At 45.7% G+C, this 27,202-nt stretch overlaps 2 protein-coding genes across 4 annotated transcripts in view; one reads left to right on the top strand and one right to left on the bottom strand.

Annotated features, from left to right (window-relative positions):
* The window catches only part of USF2 (upstream transcription factor 2, c-fos interacting), an 18,076-nt gene extending 4,612 nt beyond the window's left edge, over positions 1 to 13,464 (bottom strand). Inside the window, exons 1-6 of the mRNA XM_069948452.1 lie at positions 13,053 to 13,464; positions 3,416 to 3,462; positions 3,071 to 3,186; positions 2,682 to 2,801; positions 1,604 to 1,757; positions 947 to 1,034 (exon numbers count right to left, since the gene is read on the bottom strand). Coding sequence (XP_069804553.1) covers positions 947 to 1,034; positions 1,604 to 1,757; positions 2,682 to 2,801; positions 3,071 to 3,186; positions 3,416 to 3,462; positions 13,053 to 13,099 — 572 coding nt within the window. The 5' untranslated portion in view covers positions 13,100 to 13,464. The remainder of the gene's footprint in view (positions 1 to 946; positions 1,035 to 1,603; positions 1,758 to 2,681; positions 2,802 to 3,070; positions 3,187 to 3,415; positions 3,463 to 13,052) is intronic.
* On the top strand, positions 13,275 to 27,202 carry LOC138769775 (natural cytotoxicity triggering receptor 3-like). 3 transcript variants are annotated; one of them, XM_069948455.1, is made up of 6 exons: positions 13,275 to 14,836; positions 24,155 to 24,490; positions 25,078 to 25,374; positions 25,486 to 25,587; positions 25,813 to 25,872; positions 27,017 to 27,202. In XM_069948455.1, exons 2-5 carry the CDS (start codon positions 24,157 to 24,159, stop codon positions 25,836 to 25,838), a joined length of 759 nt encoding a protein of 252 aa, XP_069804556.1. In that variant the 5' UTR covers positions 13,275 to 14,836; positions 24,155 to 24,156; the 3' UTR covers positions 25,839 to 25,872; positions 27,017 to 27,202. The 3 variants fall into 3 exon arrangements, with proteins under 3 accessions (XP_069804556.1, XP_069804555.1, XP_069804554.1); XM_069948454.1 differs by lacking the exon at positions 13,275 to 14,836 and adding an exon at positions 21,385 to 21,758; XM_069948453.1 differs by lacking the exon at positions 13,275 to 14,836 and adding an exon at positions 22,658 to 22,726.

Genomic DNA, 27,202 nt, shown 5'->3' with positions numbered 1-27,202 from the left:
TTTTCATTTTTTCCTCCTCACCTTCTAAGACACAGAACTCTTATTTTTCCACCTACAGGACCATGTGAGGTCTTGTTTTTTTTTTCAGGAACAGGTGTAATTTGTAATGGCATCTTTGAATCTGTCATAAAATGAATGATGGAACCCCCGAAATATCATTTATGGGGTGAATTTGGGTCAAAGAATGTGATTCCACAAATTTTAGGGGTGTTCCGTGTTTACGTAATGCACTTTATGGTAAAACTGACTTTTTATTTTTATTCTAAAATGGCCGTATTGTGACTCTTATAGCGCTTTTATATTTTCACCTAGATTTTTTTCACTAGATCAAACATATTGATCACTTTTTATTATTATTTTTTTTTATACATAAAATGGTCATTAAAAAAAAAAAAAAAAAAAAAAAAAAAAGCAATCTTAGTGTTTGTTTTTTACCGCTTTTTGTTCACACAGTTTACCATGCGGGAACAACATTGCTTTATTTTATTAGATCGGACAATTACGCACGCTACAGTGTATTATACGTTAATTAGCTTTATTATTTTTATGTGTTTTATGTATAAAATGGAGGGAGGGCCTGGCTGTAGGTAGCGAGCTCAGCTCCTGAGCCCGCTCCATAGCCCGGGACCCCGGCAGGGCGTGCATTTACGTCCTCCAGCGTTAAGGCTCAGGCAGCGGGGGGGTGTAAATGTACGCCCATGGTCGTTAAGGGGTTAAGCAGGTCACAGTCACACATGACTTACATTGACATCAGTGCTGGCAAGTCAAGCGTAGCATGTGACCGAAAACACAGGTTTGCATTTTGAGCGCCAGTTGTGTCGTTGTAGGTTGCAAGTCACAAATCAACCACATTAACAGTCATATGTGATGTCATATCACATCTTTACGTCGCGCAACCAAGACAATTTGCAGCCATAACCTAGCAGAGTATGGTACTGATACGTACGGAGAGTAGGGGTGAGTGCGCGGAGCGATCGTCCTCTGTGTCCCTGCAGGAAGCACGTCTTGCGGGGTCATCATGACATAGAACTGCCCTGATGGTAGAAACACCAACATATTACTACATGTTCTGTCACACGCCATCTGCCGTTCCAGTAATCCAGCGTCATAAGATCTCTGCTTGCTGTCATTGAATCAGAATCTTAAATAGTGAATGAATATCTGTTCTGAAGCTCACACAGGTAAAGATTATGCTGAACAATTATTGGGGTGCAAAATAGGCATCACATGACTGGGACAGATTCTCTGGAGGTAATAAGGGAAGAGTGAGCAAAACTGAAAGGGAACCTGTCATTACTTTCATGCTGTATGAAGCACGAGTAACCTGTGCGATGCCCAGCAGCTTTGCCCCACCTCACCAGTCCTCGGGGTGGTCCCCTCACAGCTTTTCTCCAGATTTGGGTATAGAGAGAGAGATGACTTCTGCCTGCACCGTTGGCCATAATATAATGGGGACTGCCCAGATGATTCATAGTTCAAGCAGCATGACCGGTTCCCTTTACCTGTTGACATCAACCTTGTTTGATGGGGTTGATGTCACGGATGTGGGGGTTCTCCGTTTTCCCCTACAGTATGGATGATCACTGAAGCGAGTGGCACTTACCTCCTGCTTGAGTCAGCGCAGGGTCGGCAGTCTGAACGGACACGGCCGTTGTGTCGCCCACAGAGGAAGCGGGGAAGTATGCAAAGCGCGCCTCACCACTGACCGCATCCGTGGAGGGGCTTCCGCCATTGCTGAAGGGGTTCTGGATGACCGCCTGCAACCCCAATGACCACAGTTAGACTACTTATACAATGAATGGTCAGATATTTGACCTCAGAAACAACGCCTGACGCTACATGTGATGTATGAAGCTGCTCAACTATAACCGCAGAGAACCCAGCTGAACTCTATATCAGCGGTTCAGGATATGTAACACAGGACCTCTCCAGTGACCTCAAGTGTTCAGATATTTACCAGTCATAACAAGAACCATTACTTCATACGTAAGTTTCCTGTACACAACAACAGCACAAGCTGAGAGCTCAGCAGTCTACATACTACAGATACAGGAAATTAAGTCACATCACAGCTGACCCCCCTTTACTTCCTCTTTGTCTGTAAGGGTGCCTTCACACCTACCAGATCCTCAGCAGATTTCATGCTGCAGATTTACAGCGAGATCCGCTACAGATTCAGTCCCAATCATCCCTATAGAGCACATACTCGTAGCGGGATTGACATCCTGCTGGGAGTATGTGCATTAACCCCTTGCCGTCCGTAGCCCCCCGCCAAGAGCATACATTACCTGCTCGGTGACGCAGCTGCATGTTAGGCTCCCGGCTCTGGCCCCGCTCAGCCAATCAGTGCACGGCAGCATTGATTGGCTGAGCAGTACCGGAGCTGGGAGCCTCACGCACAGCCCCGTCGCAGGTAATGTATGCTCTTGGCGGCGGGCTGCGGGGGGTTAATGCACATACTCCCAGCAGGATGTCAATCCCGCTACGAGTATGTGCTCTATAGGGATGATTGGGTCTGGATCCGCAGCGGATCTCGCTGCGGATCCAGTAGGTGTGAAGGCACCCTTAAGCAACAAGGTGGTAGATGAGACCCTCATGAGGGACTCCTAAATGTGTCATTGTGTACATACATTACTCATCCAGTACTGGTTATCTTACCGCATTGGGTCACCATGTCTCACCTGCGCCACAGCTTGTGGGGTGCCAGTAAACGCAGTCGTTGAAACAACGCTCACTGCTCCAGTTGCATCGCCCTGACCGTCCAGCTGACCGTCTGTCACCTGGACGACTCTGTATGTCACCTGCAATCACATAGGAAACAATGTATAATAAGGAAATCCGGTTCCTTTAAGTCTTTCACACTTCAAGTGCGGACCACTCTCCATGCAGCCAGCTAAAACTATCACTCAGATGGCGCCAACTCCCTGATTCTAACACACACACAAATATATATATATATATATATATATATATATATATATATATATATATATATATATTATATATATAGATACACATACATATATACACACATACGTACACACATATTTAATGTGAACTAAGCACTTACCTGTCCTCCATTGTTCTCTGTGCGGAACTGGTACTGAATGTTGTGGTCTGCAAAGGCTGCTTGCTGCACTGTGGCAATGGCCACCGCCGTATGCTCGTCGGCACTGGTTTCCTCTCCTGGTAAGAGAAGAGAATGACCGAATTATGGATGAGATCATCCGTACACCGAGAGGCTGGAAGCGTGTCCTGACCACAATCATGGTAGGTAACGTCTCTACTCACTGACAGCAGACACATATAATATTTTATTGAATTGTGGAACTTTCAGTTATATGATAACCTTCGTATGAGGTGAGAACCCCTTTAAGTCCACCCGCTGACACCATACACTGCTATAGGTACTTACCTTCCTGTAACTCTACCACTTCATCCGCTTCCTGTCCTTTATCGTGACTGCAAGAACAAAAGGAGAATAGGTGTAAGATGACGTCACAACACGATAACTTAGAAGTCACGGATATGCAGACAACAAAAGTGTGCCATGGGGCTGCTGCCCTACATAACTGAGCATAGGGGGCGCCAGATGGGGGCACAGACACACAGTCATTCTCCAGTATTGTATGACCTGAGTTCTCTAAGCCCCCATTCTCGGAGACTGATTGTACTATGTGACCTCCGCTCAGATGAAATAGAAGCCTAGAGGTTGTCCCCCACTGCTAGGTGTATGGTATACATGTCTATAGAGTTGACTACCCCTTTATTAAGAACACGTCATGTACCCTGACCAGCAGCAGAGACACAGTGTGAACTACAGATGACATGGCTGTCTGGCTGGGTTATTCCCACAGAAGTCGATATAAGGGGCAGCCTTGTGACTCCACCATGGCTCCCCCCCCCCCCTTGTCTTTAATGTGCTGCCATGTGATGACGGACGGACGGCCATGTCTCCTGTGCCCAGATATTACAGCTCAGTGGGTGTTGCCGTCAGGAATGCTTTGGCTCGCTCCGTCTTGTTGTGAAGCTTCTCATGACTCAGCCCCAGGGAGAAACCATGTGTGATGGAGGACTCGCATTACTCTGCTGACACAGACTGACATACATACAGCTGATGTACGGCCACATACAGCACGGCAAGATGGAAAGCCTCACCACACTGCCCACAATTATAAAATAATTACATGATTCAAAAAATAAATAAATAAATTATATATATATATATATATATATATATATATATATATATATATATATATAGCTAGCGCCTTCCCTGTCCTCAGATAGTGTGTGGTATTACAACTCAGCTTCACTTAAAGGGGTTGTTCACCCAATTTTTTTTTATCTTTCAAATCAATTGGTGGCAGAAAGTCATCAGCTGCTCAGCCACGATTGGCTGAGCACAGCTATGCTCAGCCAATCGCGGCTGAGCATCGGATGACGCTGCAGAGGGCGGCCGGCATTCATGACAGTCGGAGCTGTTCGCCGGCCGCCTGAAGAAGACGTCACTGACTGAAGATCGGAGACAGAGGTCGGCACGTGACAGGTATGTATAGCGCACCACACTTCCGGGTACACGGGTGGGGGTGGTGGGACACGGGGAAGGGGACGATTCACAAACATAACACATTACAAAGTTGTATAACTTTGTAATGTGTGTTATTCTGTGAATAATTCTTTACCGCCGCACTACCCCTTTAAGCACCTGTGCAATGTTCAGCATAGAGAAAATGTTCCAGTGGCATTCCTAATGATGAAGAGGGTGGGGAGGAGGGACGGAGGGGTGGTGCAAAGTTAGGGCACAGATACTCCCGTTTGACACAGGGCTGCAAGTTTAAATGTTGTTTTTTAGGACAATAACTGCTTCACCTGCCAAACGGACCCCAGGACAGATCTTGGATTAAAAGCAGCTATCCGAAGGTACAAGTGGTTTGGGGGGGGGGGCGGTCAGATTGTGGGTACAGAGTCGCTTTAAAGGACCGGGCCAATTGTCACTTTTGCGTTTTCGTTTTTTCCTCCACTTAAATGTGAATGCAGCCTAACAATCCCTGAGCTGTGAGAGCAGGAGTAGTCAGGAGCAGGCTGCAGCCTTAGGGTCCTATTACACGGAGAGATTTTTAACGATTAATGATAAACGACTGCAAACGAGATCGTTTACCATTAACCTAAAAATCAATCACCATATTACACAGAACGATTGTCGTTAGTTACGATCGTTACTATGATCGTTTACTTCTGATCCCAGCAAAACAATGGACAATGTGCAATTACACTGAACGATTAGTGAACAAATGCAGAACTTGAGCGAACGAACGTGGAATTACAGCAAACGATTAACGATAATTTTAGGTTCAGACCTAAACCAATGATCAATGACATACAAAGGATTTTTCGATCGTTGCCTGCAATTACACAGAACGATTATCGTTTAAATTCGCACGATAATCGCCTCATATAATATGGCCCTTAGAGACCTTCCCGGTCACTGACTAAGCAGATATACTGGACAGGATAGAGAACCGATCCCACGGATCATCAGAAAGTTGCAGAAATTTCTACTTTACAATCACCTAGCTTTATTTATATAACTAAAGGAAAACAAACAAACATGTGATGATGTGTATAGGATGTGTATGTAAGGAGACTGCGGAGGGGAACAGGGCGGCCATTGTCTGCTCTGTACACACATAGGAGCTATAGCTAAACGGATTATAATGCATATGTAAGGGAAGCCGCCAGCTGTACCCCACAGGCTGCACGGCTGGAGGGAAACATGTGGCGGCCATGTCAAAGAGCAGGATATTAGAGGAGATACAGGAGTCAGCCGCCTGCAGCCCCTGTGGCAGCGGGTTATTATGGGGCACTGGTTGATGCTAAATAGAATACATTTGGTATACTGATCACACTAGGAAACCCTCCGACCACCGGGGCAGGTGACGTCTCCCAGGCCCAGACATGGCAGATATTATACTAAAAATGGTGCTGGACTCTGCAGACTCTCTCATTCTGCCGCAGCTTCTCTGCAGACATCGCGCCCGTCCCATAGAGGTGACGGCTTCCGTAGTCTCTTTCCCTTTGAAGTCATCCGGCTGCTCGGCTTTAGCTGCTGTCTGCTTCCTATTAATGTGTGCTGGCCTCCTTGCATTTTAATCGTCTTGTCGGAAAAGATTAACACTTTCACGGGTGGTGAAAATTAGGGGATGGGTAGAAGGGGGTATGTATGTCCCTGCATGGGGGGGGGGGGGGGTTTGTGTACTGTGGAAGGTGCCGGCACCCCAGTTATCCTGGACTATGGGACCTGCCGTGCCCTGACACAGTAACCTCTGCTCATCCACTAAGGTAATATAAGAAGCATCTGCTCCGCTGCAGCAATCACAACGCAGGGGCTGATAGATTTTGGCACAAGAAGGGATTTACATATTTTTGCATACATTTTAAAGGAATTCTCCATCTTTAGATCTAACACTGCAACACTACAACTCCCATCACTGCCGGGATGCCTAACCCATAGCTCTCCAGAGGCTGCAACACTACAACTCCCATCATGCCCTACCTACCACTCTTAAGGGGCTAAAAAGGGGAAGACTCCCATCATGCCCTAGCCACTTACTGCTCTCCAGGGGCTTCAAAACTACAACACCCATCATGCCGTAACTACAAGTGGAAGCAAAATTACAACTCGCAATATGCCTAACAACCCGTAGCTTTCCAGTGGCAGCAAAACTACAACTCCTAACCTCAGCTATTGTTGCATGATAGGAGTTGGAACCACTGTAGAGCCACATGTTGTTAGGGCATGCTGGGAGCTGTAGTTCTGCAACCACTGGAGAGCCACAGTTCACGATGGAAGTTGTAGTTTTGCAATTACTGCAGAGCCACAGAATGTTAAGGCATGCTGGGAGTTGTAGTTTCTACCACTGGAGAGCCACAGGTCATTATGGGAGTTGTAGTTCTGCTACAGCTGGAGAGTCACAGGTCATCATGGGAGTTGTAGTTCTGCTACAGCTGGAGAGTCACAGGTCATTATGGGAGTCGTAGTTCTGCTACAGCTGGAGAGCCACAGGTCATTATGGGAGTTGTAGTTCTGCTACAGCTGGAGGGCCACAGGTCATTATGGGAGTTGTAGTTCTGCTACAGCTGGAGGGCCACAGGTCATTATGGGAGTTGTAGTTCTGCTACAGCTGGAGAGCCAAAGGTCATTATGGGAGTCATAGTTCTGCTACAGCTGGAGAGCCAAAGGTCATTATGGGAGTTGTAGTTCTGCTACAGCTGGAGGGCCTCAGGTTGGCGATGACTGTATTATTGTCTGTAATAACAAGATGTGAGGAGTTCAAGAATTTACACTTTCCCAAAGCCGGGTCATAGGAGCTTATCATAACCGGAGCACAAGGCTGGCGTCAGGCCCAATAGCATTCAATGGGATTATCTGTAATCCCTATAATGGTAGCAGCTTTAGCACAGTGCTCTGTAACCTGTGCCTGTAAAGCTACATCTCCCAGCCTTCAGCTGACAGGGCATGCTGGGAGTTGTAGTTTCACAGCAGCTGCAGATCCAGTCCACGTCTATCGGACTGCTATCACAGACCGGGAAGCCAGTTCTTTTCCAGGCCGCTCCACTGTATATACAATGGACGGCTGCCATAGAGGGCTATACATCTTCTAATACACCAGGTGTAATGGCCTTTAAGGCCCCCCGATCCCTGAATATTTTATAAAAGCAGCGGCTGAGAGGAGGCATGGCGTCCATGAGAGTGACCCACTTATCTGAAAGGAGAAGCAGAGGATTATGGAGGAGAGGGAAACGATGAAGAATCACAGAGCTGGAAGTAACGTAACAACATCTGCTGCAAAAGGACTAAACAGAAACAACAACCGCGTCGGGTTAATAAGGATACAAGGACAGGGGTGGCGGTGGTCTCCAGCCAAACTACTAATACAGGGGTCTGCAATCCATGCACAATAGCTGTCAGGTATCAGCCTTCTCCTTATATACATATATGCTCGGCCCGGGGCAGCCTGCATGTATATGAAGGAGGAGGATCAGCTGCAGCTAAACTTCTACCACTTGGCTCTGTTCACACAGGGTATTTTGAGACCTGAAAATAAAGTTGCTTACAAGTAAGGTGACCCTCATGTGCTTTATGTATGCAAAAGATGTATCTGCAATGTCCACACAAAAACATACAAAAGCATGTAAAAAAAAAACAACAAAGTATCACACTGCTGTGTTACATCCAGAATAAGCACAGTGCACCTCTTTATGCCTGTAATAATAGATCTACATGAGGATTGTCAGTACATGCTGGGAGTTGTAGTCCTGCAGTCACTGGAGATTCTACAGAACAGTCTGCGACGCTGGATTCCTGGGACGGACAACAATCTGCGATGACATCACTACAGGCAGTCATGTGACACGGTCACGTGACCTCTCCTTCCCCAGCCCTGACACTATCTGTCACTTAGCTGCAGCCACAACACACCAGTCTCCTATGGCTACAAGCACACTGGCTGCCACCCAGCTTTACTAGGGACAGATAAGACGCCTCACCCAGGAGGCCGCAGGAAGCTATTGGGGAGAGCCGGATGTAGACAGATGGCAGGACAGGATGATGCAGGCAGGGACTGATTAATCCTATACAGGAACCTCGAAAAATAAACTTTATTTTTTTTGGGGGGGGGGGGGGGGGGGGGGGGCTTGCTGTTGCCACCCCCAGTAAGTTCCCCCGCTGTCACCCAGCTTTCTAAGGAGCAGGATTTCCGTAAAGCAAACAAGCCTTTCTGCTCAGTGACATCTCCTGCAGTGACGCTGCATATGTGCAGCAGGAGCTGTAATCCTGATGGACACGTCACCGCTTATCAGCCTCTAAACAGGCGTGCACTACTTGCTGCAAAACTACGATTCCCATCATGCCTGGGCAGACTGACAGACAGAGAGGGTTTCCAAGCATGATGGGGATTGTAGTTCACACGAGCAAGAGGGCTGCAGATTGTGTTCTATATGGGACACTGAGACCCTCCATGCTTACACATCACCCTGTCCATAGCCATACAGCAAGACCACCAGAGGGTAACAGCTGGACAAAGGCGAAAAGGAGGGGGACTGAGGATCGGGGGGACTGACTATTGATGGTCCTTCTGCTTCTTTACGGTGCTGTCAGTACACTCATGCAGTTATTACATACAGTCTCCAAGCAAAGGCTATGGGAGGAAGCTGAAGGCTGTGTGCAGCTAAGACATCTCCCACAGCGGCCACTACAGGGCACAAGTGGTATTACACAGAGCAGGTAATATTACACACCAGGAGGAGGAGATACAGGTGCCCTAATATCATACCATTACTATCATTATACACCACTCTGATGGAATACTATGATTACACACCAGTAATAGGATATTATGGGAAGTGAGTGATATATTATTACACACCAGGAGGAGGATATACAGCTGCCCTTATATCATACCATTACTATCATTATACACCACTCTGATATGTGCCAGGAAATTATATAATACTATGATTACACACCAGTGATGGGATATTATGGGATGTGAGTGATATATTATATTATTACACACCAGTGATGGGATATTATGGGATGTGAGTGATATATTATATTATTACACACCAGTGATGGGATAATATGGGATGTGAGTGATATAATATATTATTACACACCAGTGATGGGATATTATGGGATGTGAGTGATATAATATATTATTACACACCAGTGATGGGATATTATGGGATGTGAGGGATATAATATATTATTACACACCAGTGATGGGATATTATGGGATGGGAGGGATATAATATTACTATTATTACACAGCAGTGATGGGATATTATGGGATGTGAGGGATATAATATTACACGGCAGTGATGGGATGTGAGTGATAATATTACAATGTATAGGAGAATGAGGATAGTATACAGCTCCCGTCACTAGTGTGTAATATATACACATACTGTACATGTGATGTTATTATACACTACTTAAGAGCAGGAGATTATATACAGATGTTTTATATTACTATACACCAGTCTGCTGTATGTGTAGCCTCCTCCCCTCACATAATACATTATTACACACCAGGCTGTATACGTCAGACACTGGTATAGCCCATAGTGTCCAGCACCCTCACATGTAATATAATAATACACAGCAATTATAGACAAGACTGCCCTACGAGTCAGGCTATGGGGTGTATAATCAGGCAGGTATATAATAGTTATTACACTCCAGGCTGTTGTATATGTGTCAGGTCTGTGCCCCCCCACCCCATACATTATATGATATCACACACCTAGATATTATTAGACTCCAGGCTGTTATATAGGTGTCAGGCCTGTGCCCTCCTACATTATACACCGGTTATTACAATCTAGGCTGTTGTATATGTGTCAGGTCTGTGCCCCCCCCCATACATTATATGATATCACACACCTGGATATTATTAGACTACAGGCTATTATAGGTGTCAGGCCTGTGCCCTCCTACATTATACACCGATTATTATAGGGTTATTACACTCCAGGCTGTTATAACTCCTCCATTATACACTGTATATTATAGGGTTATTACAGTCCAGGCTGTTATATAGGTGCCAGGCCTGTGCCCTCACAGTATATACTGGATATTATAGGGTTATTACACACCAGGCTGTTATACCTCCTCCATAATACACTGGATATTATAGGGGTATTACACACCAGGCTAATATATAGGTCCCAGTCCTGTGCACTCCTGCCCTTCACATAGTATATGCTGGATATTATATAGTTATTACACAGCAGGCTGATATGTAGGTGCCAGTCCTGTACCCTCCTCAATTATATACTGTATATTATAGGGTTATTACACACCAGGCTGATATATAGGTGACAGTCCTGTACCCTCACAGTATACACTGTATATTATAGGGTTTTTACACTCCAGGCTGATCTATTGGTGCCAGGCCTGTGCCCTTCTTCATTATATACTGTATATTATAGGGTTATTACACTCCAGGCTGTTATATAGGTGTCAGGCCTGTGCCCTCCTCCCCCTAACAAATTATATACTGTATATTATATGGTTATTACACTCCAGGCTGATATATAGGTGTCAAGCCTGTTCTCTCCTCCATTATACACTGGATATTACACACTTATTACAGTCCAGGCTGATATATAGGTGACAGGCCTGTGCCCTTCTCCATTATACACTGGATATTATAGGGTTATTACAGTCCAGGCTGTAATCCAGGTGTCAGGCCTGTGCCCTCCTCCATTATATGCTGTATATTATAGGGTTATTACACTCCAGGGTAATATATAGGTAACAGGCATGTGCCCTCCTCCATTATATACTGTATATTATACAGTTATTACACTCCAGGCTGTTACATAGTGTCAGGCCCTTCTCCCCTTCACACATTATATGCTGTATATTATAGGGTTCTTGCAGTCCAGGCTGTTATATAGGTGTCAGGCCTTTTCCCCCTTACAGTATATACTGTATATTATATGATTATTACAAACCAGGCTGATATATAGGTGTCAGGCCTGTACCCTACTCCCTCTCACACATTATATACTGTATATTATAGGGTTATTACAGTCCAGGCTGTTATATAGGTGTCAGGCTTGTGCCCTCCTCCATTATACACTGTATATTATAGGGTTATTACACACCAGGCTGCTATATGTGTGCCAGGCCTGTATCCTCCTGCATTATACACTGTATATTATAGGGTTATTACACACCAGGCTGTTATATAGGTGTCAGGCCTGTGCCCTCACAGTATATACTTTATATTACACAGTTATTATACACCAGGCTGTTATATGTGTGCCAGGCCTGTGCCCTCCTCCATTATACACTGTATATTATAGGGTTATTACACACCAGGCTGTTAAATACGTGTCAGGCCTGTGCCCTCACAGTATATACCGTATATTACACAGTTATTACACACCAGACCTGTGCCCTCACAGTATATACCGTATATTACACACCAGGCCTGTGCCCTCACAGTATATACCGTATATTACACAGTTATTCCACACCAGGCCTGTGCCCTCACAGTATATACCGTATATTACACAGTTATTCCACACCAGGCCTGTGCCCTCACAGTATATACCGTATATTACACAGTTATTACACACCAGACCTGTGCCCTCACAGTATATACCGTATATTACACACCAGGCCTGTGCCCTCACAGTATATACCGTATATTACACACCAGGCCTATGCCCTCACAGTATATACCGTATATTACACACCAGGCCTATGCCCTCACAGTATATACTGTATATTACACACCAGGCCTGTGCCCTCCTCCATTATACACTGTATATTACACACCAGGCCTGTGCCCTCCTCCATTATATACTGTATATTACACACCAGGCCTGTGCCCTCACAGTATATACCGTATATTACACAGTTATTACACACCAGGCCTGTGCCCTCACAGTATATACCGTATATTACACAGTTATTACACACCAGGCCTGTGCCCTCCTCCATTATACACTGTATATTACACACCAGGCCTGTGCCCTCACAGTATATACCGTATATTACACACCAGGCCTGTGCCCTCACAGTATATACTGTATATTACACAGTTATTACACACCAGGCCTGTGCCCTCCTCCATTATATACTGTATATTACACACCAGGCCTGTGCCCTCACAGTATATACTGTATATTACACACCAGGCCTGTGCCCTCACAGTATATACCGTATATTACACACCAGGCCTGTGCCCTCACAGTATATACTGTATATTACACAGTTATTACACACCAGGCCTGTGCCCTCCTCCATTATATACTGTATATTACACACCAGGCCTGTGCCCTCACAGTATATACCGTATATTACACAGTTATTACACACCAGGCCTGTGCCCTCCTCCATTATATACTGTATATTACACACCAGGCCTGTGCCCTCACAGTATATACCGTATATTACACAGTTATTACACACCAGGCCTGTGCCCTCCTCCCCCTCCCTGGTGTAGGCCGCAGCCCGGGGCTGGAGTTCTCACCTGGCGGCTGCAGCGGAGGAGTCGAGGCTCTGGTCCAGCATGTCCATGTGTCGGGGCTCGGGCAGGGAGAGGGCCCCCCCCGGGTCAGGCTGAGCGGGGCCGGGGCCCGGGGCGGCCCGGGGAGGAGGAGGAGGCGGGAGGCCCGACGGATCTGATCACGGGGACAAACACACGGGTCATGTGAGGAGATCCCTTCCCTGCCTCTCCTGCACCGCCGCCGGGACACGTGAGGAGAAGGGAGGCGGGGAGAAGCCGCAGCGAGAGCACCTCACACCGGGGCGGCAGGCAGCGGCGGCACCGGAGACGAGCGGCAGACGGCAGGCGGGAGCGGGCGGGTCCCTGAGCTAGTGCTACTGCAGCTGTACACGAGAGCGGGAGGGCAGAAACAGGGCGGGCGGGCCCGAGACACAAGAAGCTGCGCTCAATCCGCGGGCGGGCGGGCCCCACAAACACAAAGCTGCCATACACACTGCACTATGGGGATGGACAGCGGCGCTGCGGGCGGGCGCGATACACACAGAGAGAGAGAGAGAGCTGCGATACACACTGCACTATGGGGATGGACAGCAGCGCTGCGGGCGGGCGCGATACACAGAGAGAGAGAGAGAGAGCTGCGATACACACTGCACTATGGGGATGGACAGCGGCGCTGCGGGCGCGATACACAGAGAGAGAGAGAGCTGCGATACACACTGCACTATGGGGATGGACAGCGGCGCTGCGGGCGGGCGCGATACACAGAGAGAGAGAGAGAGCTGCGATACACACTGCACTATGGGGATGGACAGCAGCGCTGCGGGCGGGCGAGAGAGCTGCGATACACACTGCACTATGGTGATGGGCAGCAGCGCTGCGGGCGGGCGCGATACACACTATACTGTACTATAGTGACGGGCGGGCGCGATACACAGAGAGAGAGAGAGAGAGCTGCGATACACACTGCACTATGGGGATGGACAGCGGCGCTGCGGGCGGGCGCGATACACACTATACTGTACTATAGTGACGGGCGGGCGCGGTACACACTGTACTGTACTATAGTGGTCAGCGCGGGCGGGCGCGACACACAAAGCAGCCTGTCACACACCGCAGATTAGGAATAAGGATCTAAATTCTTGTTTCACGTTTTTTTTTATTTATTCATTTTTAAGAGTGGTCGGGATTATTTTTTTTTTTAGAAATAAACATTTTTTCACTTTATTTTTTTTTAGTAATCCTTCCCGTTTCTATTACACGGAGCTCCAGGGCGGGAAGAATGGATGTCGTTTATAGTTTTTCCATGAATGTCACTGACGTTACTTAATTTTATGTTTTTTTTTTTGTGTTCTCAGGCAGACAGAAGCGGTCGGTCGCTAATCTAACTACACTGTGTGAGACTACATAACGCTGTAGGACGCGTCGCTGTCGTCGTGAACACGAGAAGTGAGAAGAAAAAAAAAAGACGTTTCCAAAGCGCGTTCCTGAAAAGCGCCAAATGACGCGGGGTCGCGCATTAGTTTGAACAAAGACATGTTGGCTCCGCCCACATAGAGGCGGGGCTGGAAGCTGTCAGCTCAGCGTCATGTGACATGTCATTACCACGTGATGGCTGATCGGCTGCTAGGCCTAGAAGGTGGAAGGAGCGCTCTGTCCAAGGTCCTAGCGCTAGTCGGCTGCTTTGTACCTATGTTCATAAAGCAGTGTCAGAAAATTACAACTCAGAATTTTTTAAACATGTTATCTTTTTTAAAGCTGTGACCTCCAGCTTGTAGCCCTACAGCTGCCATGTTATCTTTATTCCTCAGGTCAGTACCATTATAGTCATGCACAATTTTTATAGTTTTTTATGTTTTTCCAGTTTTCAAAAATAATAATAATAAAAAAAATTGCATCATAATATAATTCCTCTAATATATTAATTGTTACAACTATGGAGTAATGTGATGGGGTGATATGTAGGTATTGATACAGCTATGGCGGCGTAGATACGTCTGCATTGCATTGCACCCCATTGTATTGCAGTGTACTGTCAGCCTGGCTTCACATTATGTTATTGTTTCCATTTAACATTTACATTTTTTACATTTAAAATGATAATGCTTAAAGGGTCTGCTGCTGGATGTTATCCAGGACCTCTCTGTTCCTCAAACTTAATCTCTCTAAAACTGAACTTTTTGTATTTCCTCCCTCTAACAAACCTAAAGCCGACATCTCCCTCTCAGTCTGTGGTGATAGCATAACTCCTGTGCATCAGGCTCGATGTCTGGGGGTCATGCTAGACTCTGATCTATCCTTCACTCCCTATATCCAAGCTCTTGCAGCTCCTGTCATCTTCATCTCAAAAACATCTCCAGAATCCGTCCATTTCTCACCGCTGACACCGCTCAGACTCTGACTGTCGCCCTGATCCATACCCGTCTTGACTACTGTAACTCCCTACTAATCGGTCTTCCTTTCTCTAAGCTCTCCCCTCCCCAGTCTATCCTGAACGCAGCAGCCAGACTCATCTTCTTCTCCAGCCGCTATACCGACGTCTCCCCTCTGTGCCAGTCACTGCACTGATTACCCATTAAATATAGAACACAGTTCAAACTCCTCACCCTCACCCATAAAGCTCTCCACAACTCTGCCCCTCCATACATCTCCTCCCTCATCTCCACCTACCATCCTTCCGGTGCTCTGCTAACGACCTCACACTAACCTCTTCTTTAATCAGAACTTCTCATTCCCGCCTCCAAGACTTCTCTCGTGCTGCACCAGTTCTCTGGAACTCCCTACCCAAAGACCTCAGACTTATTTCCAACATCCCCAGTTTCAAGCGCGCCCTGAAGACCCATCTCTTCAGGCGTTATAACATTTCGTCATCTCGTCTCCCTTTGCTATCCCCTCTCTATAACTTCTTTGGTGCTAGTTACACTGTCCTTGTTATCTGAGCTTAGAAAATGGAATGTGACTGGTTTGCCCAATCACCTACAGGCACTTAGAGATTCCATGAACATTGACAAATAAAGCACTTGTTGCCTCTCGTGTTACTCCCAGTCATCGTAGTCTGTAAGCTCTTGAGAGCAGGTCACTAATTTGTTATTGTAATTTATTCATTGTATAATTTAATATATAACCTGTAATGTATTTATATATTTAAATAAGCGCTGCGGAATCTGTTGGCGCTATACAAATAAATATTATTATTATTATCTGGGACACTACATTATAGATGACATAACTGACTGTACTGTAATAGGAATAGTGACAGGAAGGCGGACTGAAGTGTGCACATGGCCTCATTCTTCTGTTACACTACGCCTATAATGCTGCCTATAAGGCTGCAATTGCATCATGGGGGGTTGGGTTGGCAAATAAAGTTAAAGTAGTTGAAGCAGGAGAGTCATTTATCTCAACTTTCACATGTCGAGATGTAAAAAAACAGAAAGTGCAACAGCAACCTACAGGTACAAGTGGTACCATGTTACCACCCCACCCATGTCCCACCATATGAGTCCCACCATGGGCAGCAACATATCAAAGTTATGTTTGAGTGGAGTACCCCTTTAATAACACCTGGTCTCAGTGCAGAGTGGGTAAGTGCCAGCCAGCTGCTCCGGAGGGGTAGGTGGTGGGGCATAGGGGAAGGTGGTAGGGCAGTCAGCCACTGAGGGCTACATACAGTGAGGTATGGGTTGTGTATATAGTGCTGAGGATATGACATGTGCAGGTTATCATGTTATATGTAGGTGAGGACGTTGTGTACAGAGGAGGAGGTGTTATACAGGGGCCTGCAGCTTGGCATGGCTGTATTTGTAGCACGAGAACAGCATGCTGGGATTTGTAGTGAAAGGGCGAGGGATGCATAGACTTACTAATGCTATTATATCAAGATAATTGTGTATAAGGAGTGGAAAGTACACTGAGCTTCACATTACTTCAAATCAACTGGTGCCAGAAAGTGTCAGAAATTAGAAATTTACTTCTATAAAAAAAAAAAGTCTCAAGTCTTCAAGCTGCTGTATGTTCTGCAGTTAGAAATGCATTTTTTTCCAGCCTGACATGGACAGAGGTCGCAGCAGAGAGCTGGAATGAATACAACACTTACAGCAGATGATAAGTACTGGAAGACTTGAGTTTTTTTTTAAATAGAAGTAAATTACAAATCTCTGCCACTTTCTGGAACCAGTTGATTTTTTTTTTAATTTGTGAACTACCCCTTTAACCCCTTCCCACATCAGAACGTAAATATACGTCCTGATGCAGGTGGGGGCTTCAGAGAGGGGTTACGCAGTGATCCCGCTCTGAGCAGATAGCAGCCGGGGACCACGGCTAATTAGACGTTTAAATGCAGCTGTCAAATCTGACAGCTGCATTTAAATGCCTTGAAAAACAGTCATTGGTGGTTCAGTGGCAGTGATCAGGCTTCTCTATATGCGATCAGGGAAGCTTGATGACCGTTGCCTTTCAGGCCTGAACTCAGCGTCGCAATGACTGTGATCTAGACTCGCAGGTCGATTCGTAAGGGCTGCAGCAGCTGTTACAATTGATCTGCAGTAAAATGGATTCAATGTAATGTACTGTAAATACACTACAATGATTCCTATGAGGAATGAGTGTATGTTGCCCTCTAGTGGAGCATAAAGAGTAATGTAGTGTAGGAAAAAAAAAGTCTGAATCACCCCCCTTTTCCCATTTTATAAATAAATAAACATATTTGGTATTGCTGGTTGAGTAATCGCCCAAACTGTTATATTATCACATTCCTGATCTCGCACGGTAAACGGCGTAAGCGCAAAAATATTCCAGAGGGCAAAATTGCAAATTTTTGTTCACATCGAATCCAGAAAAATTGTAATAAAAAGTGACCAAAAAGTTGCATATATTCAATCAAGGTACCGATAGAAATAACGCATCATGGTGCAAAAAATGACACCTCAAAAACAGCCCCATAGACCAAAGGGTTAAGGCGCTATAAGCATGGGAATGAAGCGATTTTAAACACATTTTTTTTCAACGGTTTTAATTTTTTTAAAAGCAGTAACATAAAATAAAAGTCTTATAAGTTACATATCATAGTAATCGTAATGAGGAACATAGATAACATGTCAGTTTTACTATAGGATGAAAACAAGAAGAAGCCGTCAGAGTTAAATGTTAGGGGTTAAGTAAGCCCTGCCCCTTGTTTCCTTGGTAACAGGTTACAGCCAGTAGTCCGATGGAAAGGAATCATGTGACACCTTACTGCCATGGCTGGGAGAGCTAAGGGGGCGGGACTTAACACTCCCTTATATAGTCAACACTCCCTTATATAGTCAGCTGAATGACATGCCTTTTTGTTAACGGTCCAGGGTAAATGGGGTGGGGCCTATATCAGAGGACACATAAATATTGACATAGTCACCTGGATAAAATGGTGAGATTTACTTTCTAAAGCTCCGCCTCTTTAATATTCACTTTGTCAGTAAAAGGACCTGTCTGTTTGGCCACACCCCTGAGCAAATGACCCCAGAAGGCGGAGTCTCTGAGTGATGATATGAATATTAATGAAGCTCACTTGTACATATGCAAATACTAACAGTGACAACCAGTATGGCCCCAGACCTGGTTACACAACAACCTGATGAGTGACGGATTATCAGACATACTGGATTATTGGGGGAGGGGGGGTCATACATAAGGGTATATAACATCCAACAAGATACAAAGACACTGAAATCCTACAAATCTAAAGTTCTGGACGATCAGATGCCGGATTAAAGGAATTGTAGAAATAATTTTGTAACCTTTAGATGGAAATAAGTATAAGCGTGGGTGGAGCGGATGTGTGCAGAGAATCTATCTGTATTATTAGCACAGGCTCAGACGCTGACCGAGTTTTCTTCCATAGTCAGCACATTTGTATCTTCTTTCTAGATCAGGGGTAGGAAACCTCGGCTCTCCAGCTGTTACAAAACTACAACTCCCATCATGCCTGGACAGCCAAAGCTAAAGCATGGTGGGAGTTGTAGTTTTGCAACAGCTGGAGAGGCAAGGTTCCCTCCTGTTCTAGATGCTCTGATACCGTAATGTGTCTCTCCAGATGTGTTCTGCTCTTCTTCTCCAGGACCTCACAATCTGTCGCTGTTAGCCATGAATTATGCAGTGGATAGAGATTAGGAAATTGGATGCAGCCCCAGAGAGTCCTGGAAAACTGATATGACCTATGGCTGTATCCATGTTTTCCTGCACTACCTACGGCTGCATCCAAATTCTTTAGCCACTGGTGATCAAATGACAAATGATCAGACATTCCTCTAAAAACAGCTCCACCCCTGTCCTCAGGTTGTATATGGTATTGCAACTCTTAGTAAATCCAGCCGGGTAACTGGGGACAGGGCTTTAATTAAAAAGGATGTACCATCAGGTACATCCTCTTTAATATGACCCATGGATAGAATTGCACCATCACGGTGAAGCCGGTGCCGCGGTCCGTTTTTTGAACCGCAGAGTGGTTCCCGTGGACAGCGCCGTTCTATCCACGGGTACTGGGCCGGGGCTGAAGCACAGGAGGTGAGCCAGCCTGGCCCCAGTGGGCGGAATCCCCTGCCCCTCTATGACGCTGCTTCATTCTAATGGAGCCGTGACATAGAGGGGAGGGAATTCCCTCCCACTGGGGGCAGCCCGGCCCTCCTCCAGAGCTTCAGCCCCCGCCTGTTACCCATGGATAAAATGGCTCCGTACACGGGAACCACCCTGCGGTTCAAAAAACGGACCGCGGTACTGGCTTCCCTGTGATGGCGCCGTTCTATCCGTATCCTCTTTAAGACTGGCATACCAGCATGCCGGCCTTAGGGTGGGTTCACACTGAGGAATTCTTGCGGATAAATTCCGCAGAATTCCGTCAGCTGTATGCGCTCATGGCTGCACGCCTCTCCACCCGTGCCATACACACCATTCTATGCTTGGGCGGATTCCGGAATCAGGCGGCCCATAGAATGGTGTCTATGGAGCCGGCGGAAAGACGCACGGCCGTGCGCACGTACAGCCGACGGAGTTCTGCGGAATTTATCTGTGGGAATTCCCCAGTGTGAACCCACCCTTAAAGGGGAACTATCAGCAGGTTAGATGATAACCCCCTAATGTGAACAGGGCGCAGAGGAGGAAGATATGTCTATCTTCCTTACCTTCCTTCTCATCGCCGTTGCCATGCAGCTAGTAGTTGAATCCTCGTCTTGACTCCTATTGTGCCGAGCCGCCTGCTCCTTCTAATGATAATCAATAGAGCTATCCTGGGGTGGACCAGACCGGCCCATAGGGACGCTCCCGGCAGTGATAGGAAGCTCCCGGCAGTGGATTCAACTAGGTAAGAGACATATCTTCCTCCTCACCGCCCTGTGCGCATTAGGGGGCTATCAGCAGGTTAGATTAGCCTAACCTGCTGATAGTTCCCCTTTAGGACTGGTGTAACTGTATGCCGGCCTTAATAGATCTCCCACTTTGTGTGGATCTGAATCACCATTCACATCATTTGTGCCACTACTGAGGCCGGTTTGGATGTACATATTGATGCAGATGTGGATTTTATTCCTTTTTTTTCCTCCACCATTTTATCCCCTCCCTCCTATCCACTAAGCACTCCTCCTATCCCAGAATGCAGCTGCATGACATAATGTTATAACGTCCAGACCAAAGTTATGGTCACACTGCGCTTTTTTAACCGTATGTTACGTACTTGTGTATCCTGCTAATATAAAAAAGATGGAAACGCCTCGGCTATGTGTCCTATTGACTTCAATTAAAAGACAATGAGAAAGTTTCACATGGTCACATGATTACCCATCTGTTTTGAAAAACACGTTACATAACACATGCCTATTGGGTGTTTCTAAAAAAAAAAAAAAGCATGGAAAATCTATGCTAGGCTGATTTTAAAAGAAAAACATAAAATGTGGTAGTTTTTCAGCCTCTATTTCCCATCATGTGAACCTACCCTATGGCGATATGACTAGGTACTTTGTGAGTTGCTGTCCTGCCACTTTCTTCCAGTTATGGAAACGCTGCGAGTACCATTAGCCTGCGTTCACACGTTCATTATTGCAGACCTGCAGTTACTGACAAATTTAGGTCCCATTGGTTTTAATTGGGCTGTTCACACTGTACATATATTTACGGATCCACAAAAGTCCTAGAACAGACCGGGTTGTCTCATAAAAGTCTATGGGCGCGTACAGAATTTTTGCAGATAAAGGCGGAGATTTATCAAACATGGTCTAAAGTGAAACTGGCTCAGTTGCCCCTAGCAACCAATCAGATTCCACCTTTCATTTTCCAAAGAGTCAGTGAGGAATGAAAGGTGGAATCTGATTGGTTGCTAGGGGCAACGGGGCCTGTTTCTTTTTACACCATGTTTGATAAATCACCCCCAAAATGTCTATAACAACAAATTGCTCCATGCCCATTTGTTGGATTACTTCCAGACGGCGGGTCCCGTGGGGTGAGACGTGCACTATCCTCTATACCGTAGGTGTCTAACTCAGGCCCTCCAGCTGTTATCAAACTACAATTCCCATCATGCTAAAGATTTGGCTCTCCAGGCATGATGGGAATTATAGTTTTGCAACAGGCACATGAGTGAACAGCGTTACCAGGATCACGCCCCCAGAGGGAATCGTCTAACTGGCAGGTCGGTGTGCGGCCCTTGCCAGCAGCAGCGCGTGCATGCAACTACATGACGGCAGTGGGGAGCAGAAGGCAGGCTAGTAGGTAAGTATGCATGAATATGGGGAGGAGGAAGTAGGGGTGAGGCGTGCCAAAGTGTGGCACAAGCCATGCCACTACTCTTTGACACTTGGTTAGTGTGTTTGTTAAAAATCTACTGGCTTTGTAAACAGGGACCATACACACAAGAGGACACACACCTACACTACACCTGGTGGTCTTGAACCCACCTCTCGCCTCGTTCATTACAGTAAGGGTACTATTACACCAAGCGATTTTTTGACGACTAACGATAAACGATCTCAAACGGCCGCTATGGCAAACGACCTTAAATCGTTCGCCCAATTACACGGAACGATGATCGCTACTTATGATCGTTCTTGCAGTCGTATTGTTGTCACTTTTGCGTAGGTTTCAGCTATGACTTCTTATTACACCGAACAATTTGCGAACGATCAAATGATAAAAATAGGTCAGAATTCTATGAAACGACCAACGATTTCTCGTTGGTCATTTAATAATCTTTGTCTGCTATTACACGAAACGATTATCGTTTAAATCCGAACGATCTAACGATTTTTCAAACGATAATCGTCACGTGTAATACGGCCCTAAGACAGACCATGTAACTAAATGTAATAGGAGACGCCTCAATAAGAGAGCAGAAGTTTATAGACACTACAAAACTCTGCCTAAGGTTTATTAACTATATAACATCTGCATCTACTGTTGTGTAAGAGCCTGACATGAATACACAGCTTGGCCGCAAGCTACTGCGGTGTCCTGGAAATTGGGTCTTGCAGTGTCAGCAGAATTAATGTTCCAAGTGCAAACCACATTAGAAGACTTTAGCGATGAAGCCCACCCATGTATTAGTTACCCATCCCTTTTATTAGTTACAATAATTTCAGCTACTGAATGAATGACAGAACGTTGTATGTGACTCGGCCTCATGGATCAGACCCTGCTCCTCCTCATCAGGATCCTGGTACTGGTGCATATGTTTGCTGAAGGTGAGTTGTGGGCAGTGGCTGGGCAGTGTTGGCAGCAGCGGAGATGAAAACAATACAAAGATGAATAAAATATAAATTGCTGGATTATCAGATGCTTGTGTAAGACCATAAACCTGACCGGGCTCTGGACAGAAGTCACCTTGTTGGATGAAGTTGTCCTCATAGTGGAACATATGAAGCTAATGGCTAGGAGCCAACATACTGATGGGCTGAAGATCCTACACTGATGTGCCAAGGACCTGGCACCACTATGCCAATGATCCGCCAGTGCCCTGTCACCACAAGGTGCCAGACTCAAGTAATTTTGGACCTCAAGACAATTTTGAGATAAAATTAAAAGGAAATGGAGAAATAGAACTAGAACCATCAAAATAAAGGTAGTTATAATCCAAGAGAAAGAGGAATGTCTTCTCCTATACAGTCATGATGTTGAACCCAACCTGATAGAGGTTATGCTGTGGAGACCAACCTGATAGAGGTCATCATGATATAGAAACCAACCGATAGAAGGTATTATGGTGTGGCGACCAACCTGATAGAACTTGTCATGATGAGGAGACCAACCTGAAAGAGGTTTTCTATCATGTGGAGACCAACCTGATAGAGGTCATCATGATGTAGTGACCAACCCGATAAAGGTCACCATAATATGGAGACTAACTCGATAGAGGAAATTATGATGTGGAGACCAACCGGATAAAGGTCATCATAATATGGAGACTAACTCAAGAGGACATTATGATGTGGAGACCAACCCAATAAAGGTCATTATGGTATAGAAACCAACCTAATAGAACTCGTCATGATGTGGAGACCAACCCGAAATAGGTCATTATAATGTGGAGACCAACCTGTTAGAGGTCATCATGATGTAGAGACCAACCCTATAGAGGTCATCATGATCTAGTAATTGATCTAAATGTTGCAGCTCATACAGTACTTTGGGGGTATTGGCTACGTCTGTTCATGACTGTTTAATAAAACATGGTGGATTCTACTGGTGATATTAAGAACTTCTCTATAGAAACTTGTACATCCTTGGCTATAAATGTTCTTCACTAGCGATGAGCGAATCTCGAGCAAGTTTGGGTTCCTCTGAATATAAACAATTTGTATTTGATTATCAGTGGCTGCAGAAATTGGGTGCAGCCCTGGGGAGTCCTGGAAAACATGGATACAGCCATAGGCCATAGATTCTATACATGTTCTCCTGGTAGCCTTAGGGCACCATCCAACCTCTTTAGCCACCGGCAATCAAAAGCAAAGCGTTCGGGTTTAGATTAACCCAAGAGTGCTCGAGATTTTCTTGTTTACATTTTTCACTATTCATGTTCTTCTCCATATATGTTCTTACTATGTACAGTATGTTCTTCATGTAACCTTCCTACTCCTTAGGTAACAATCACCCATTGTTTCCCCCCCCCCCAGGTATGTTTGATCTGAAGGTTCTCCAGTCCCCTCCGTCTCTGGTGGTCACTCAGGGGCAGCCGGCCCAGCTGCAGTGCTTTTTCTCTACTGAATCCAATAGTAAAGGTGCCGTGACCTGGCACAGAGCCCCACTAGAGGGGAACATGAGCTCCAGTCAGGCCGTCCCTCTGAGAAGCCGCTTCTCTCTCGCCCACCCAAAGACTTTCCTCAGTGAAGGAGACGCGTCGCTGGTCATCAGTAACGTCACCTGGGAAGATGCTGGGATTTACTTCTGCAAGGTGCACATGTGGGAGAAGCCGGAGGAACGTGGGTCTGGCACCAGCCTCATCGTGTATGGTAGGGGAAGAGATTACCCGTCACTACAAGTATGGTTTCTGGATAATCCCTTTAAGTTTACTAATAAACTGTGCACCAAATAAGATTCTTCTTTTACCAGTCATGTCTGTATATTAGATTGATAGATAGCATAGATTGATCAGCCATAATGCTAAAACCACTGACAGCTGGATGTGATTAACATGGACTATCTGGTGACAATGGCACCTGTCAGTGGTGGGGTATATCAGGAAGCAAGTGACCGGTCAGGCAACTTAGCGTCTGATACCGGATAGTGACATCTTGGCAAAATGGGTCAGTGGAACCCTACAATGGCCAGTCTTGTGGTAAGATAAGATGGCGGGGGTAATGTGATGGGCAATGTTCTGCTGGAAACCTTGTGTCCTGGCATCATGTGGACGTTACTATGACTCGGGCACACCTACCTAACCATTATACACACTTACTCCCCCCATCATGACCCCTAATGGCAGTGTTCAGCAGAATAATGCCCCAGGCAACACTGCAGACGTTGTTCAGGAATGAAGAACATGACAAAAAGGTCAAGGTGGAAACTAACCCAATCCCTTGTATTTTACCTTTCTTAGCTCGTCCTTCACAACCAGAGATCTACCTGAAAGTGACCACCAAGTCACAAGAAGCCATATCCCTTACTTGCTGCACATCTGGCTACTACCCACCAGACATTGCAGTAAGCTGGCACAGCAGTGATACTGACTTACCTGCCCCTGGACCATTAGAAATCTGGAAGTCAGAAGACGGCGACTTTCATGCTGCCCGTCACCTTGTCTTACCCTCAAAGTTTAAAGCCAACTTGCTGACGGTATCCTGCATTGTCCAGCATATATCCCTTACAGCACTGCTATGTACCAACTACTCTCACAGTGAGTCACATTGAGATGATTGTTGGATGTAGTTACTGCATTGTGCCTGCAGATGGCAGCAGCTCCTTCCTTTTTATCTGCTTTTATTCTATTATGTGTATTTATTTCCAGATATTCCTCAGTTTGGAGTAAGTGAATATCAGCTTGTTGAATATCTGAATATTCTTAAAATAGCACTCATACTTGGCCTGACCATCAGTATTCTTCTTACAGGTAAGCCATGTTTAGCCATTGCGTGATAATATAGGAAAACATTTCCAATGGGCACTGTCACACAGCTTTCCAGGATCCTGAAAGGCAGCGATGTAGCACTCGCTCCAGTAATGCCCCATGGCAGGTTTGCCATTCAGAATACTATGACAACCCATGTAAGGGCTATTATTTACATTCATGGTTTATATTGCCTTCAATGTTTTTTTTTTTTTTTTTTATTTCTAGTACAAATTAGATGCAAAGGCAAATGAGAGGAATGGAAGATCGGAGATGTTCAGCACTGAGGTGAGTAAATTCACTGACATAATAGATACAGTTATGGACAACAAAGTGAACCTTCATCTTAGCAGTCACTCTGTGGCTAGCAACATTTTTTACTGTAAGTGCTGACCCCCCCAACAACAACCTGGTTCTATCTGGAAACCATCAGCAAGAAGGCTAGCTCCTACTGAGAGATGATAATAGGGCATCCCTCAATGGGAAGATGACCCTTAAAGGAGAAGTCTGTCAGGAAAAAAATTCAGTTTAAGCAGGCGATGGGGGAAGGGGAGGGGGGGCTGTGTTGATGGTGCACAAGTCCACCCCCAGCTGACACTCAACTTTTCTATTTAGCTGGACTTCTCCTTTAAGGCCATATTACACAGCATGATTTGCCGAATAAGTGAGTGCAGATCAGCACTTGCTCTCAGAGCTACTACATGGATCAGGCAGCAGGGGCTGTATATATATTGTTAGCAATGTTTGTGTACCCCTTGCCTTAAGTGTAAAATAAAAAACTTCCTTCTTACCTGTCCATGCTCCTGCTGTTCTTCTCACTTCTCCCACTCCCCACAGCCGGTGCTGGAACTTTCTGAGCCAGTCTCTGCAGTGACAGGCCGCTCAGCCAGTGACAGTGGCCTGTCACTGCAGAGACTGGATCAGAAGGTCCAGTACTGGCTGTAGGGAGCAGAAGAAGCAAGAACAACACTAGGGAGCGTGGACAGGTAAGTATAAAGTTTATTATTTTTTTACACATTCATTAGCTATCAGTCAGCAATGTGCGGTCGGGGGCTGAAGATTTAGGGTATAAACCCACACACCGTATACGCAGCGTATTTACTGCAGCAAACACGCAGCAAATACGCAGCAGATTAGATCTAAATAACTGAACACAGCATCAAATCTGTACCAACAAATCTGCTGCGTATTTGCTGCGTATTTGTTGCGTATCTGCTGTGTATACGGTGTGTGGGTTTGTACCCTTAGCAACATTTTTTTTTCGATGTTTCTTCGGCTGATTGTTGTCTTTATTACTTGGAGCAATAAACTGCGGAATCGGCCTGATCTATATTGGCTTTTCAGCCCACATGAGGGAGGGGCATCATAATATGGCGGAGGGGGAAGAGGTGAGCATTGACTAGAACTCTTACTTGGTATCTTTCTATTACAGTCCTATACATCTTCCTCCATCACTTCTCCCAGAATCCCCGGCTGTTAATATGAAATGCAGTCTTGGTTGTGGCCATATCATCCCCGGCAGCGATCGCTTCTCTCAGAGGAACATTGTATTATTGTCTGGGATGGGTAGTGTAGCCTGTGTGATATAGTACAATGTTTATGTGATACATCAATAAAA

Source organism: Dendropsophus ebraccatus, chromosome 12 (assembly GCF_027789765.1).
Source record: "Dendropsophus ebraccatus isolate aDenEbr1 chromosome 12, aDenEbr1.pat, whole genome shotgun sequence".
NCBI lineage: Eukaryota > Metazoa > Chordata > Amphibia > Anura > Hylidae > Dendropsophus > Dendropsophus ebraccatus.
The sequence above is the reverse complement of the archived record's forward strand: the minus strand, read 5'-3'. Positions and strand labels throughout refer to the sequence as shown.

What these genes read in the sequence shown, in the direction of transcription:
- LOC138769775 (XM_069948453.1), top strand. Translation starts at nt 22,666, where the DNA reads ATGGATCAGACCCTGCTCCTCCTCATCAGGATCCTGGTACTGGTGCAT. An exon ending in CACCAGCCTCATCGTGTATG is followed by an intron (nt 24,491 to 25,077) that starts GTAGGGGAAGAG and finishes TACCTTTCTTAG; the next exon opens with CTCGTCCTTCACAACCAGAG. An exon ending in ATGTACCAACTACTCTCACA is followed by an intron (nt 25,375 to 25,485) that starts GTGAGTCACATT and finishes ATTTATTTCCAG; the next exon opens with ATATTCCTCAGTTTGGAGTA.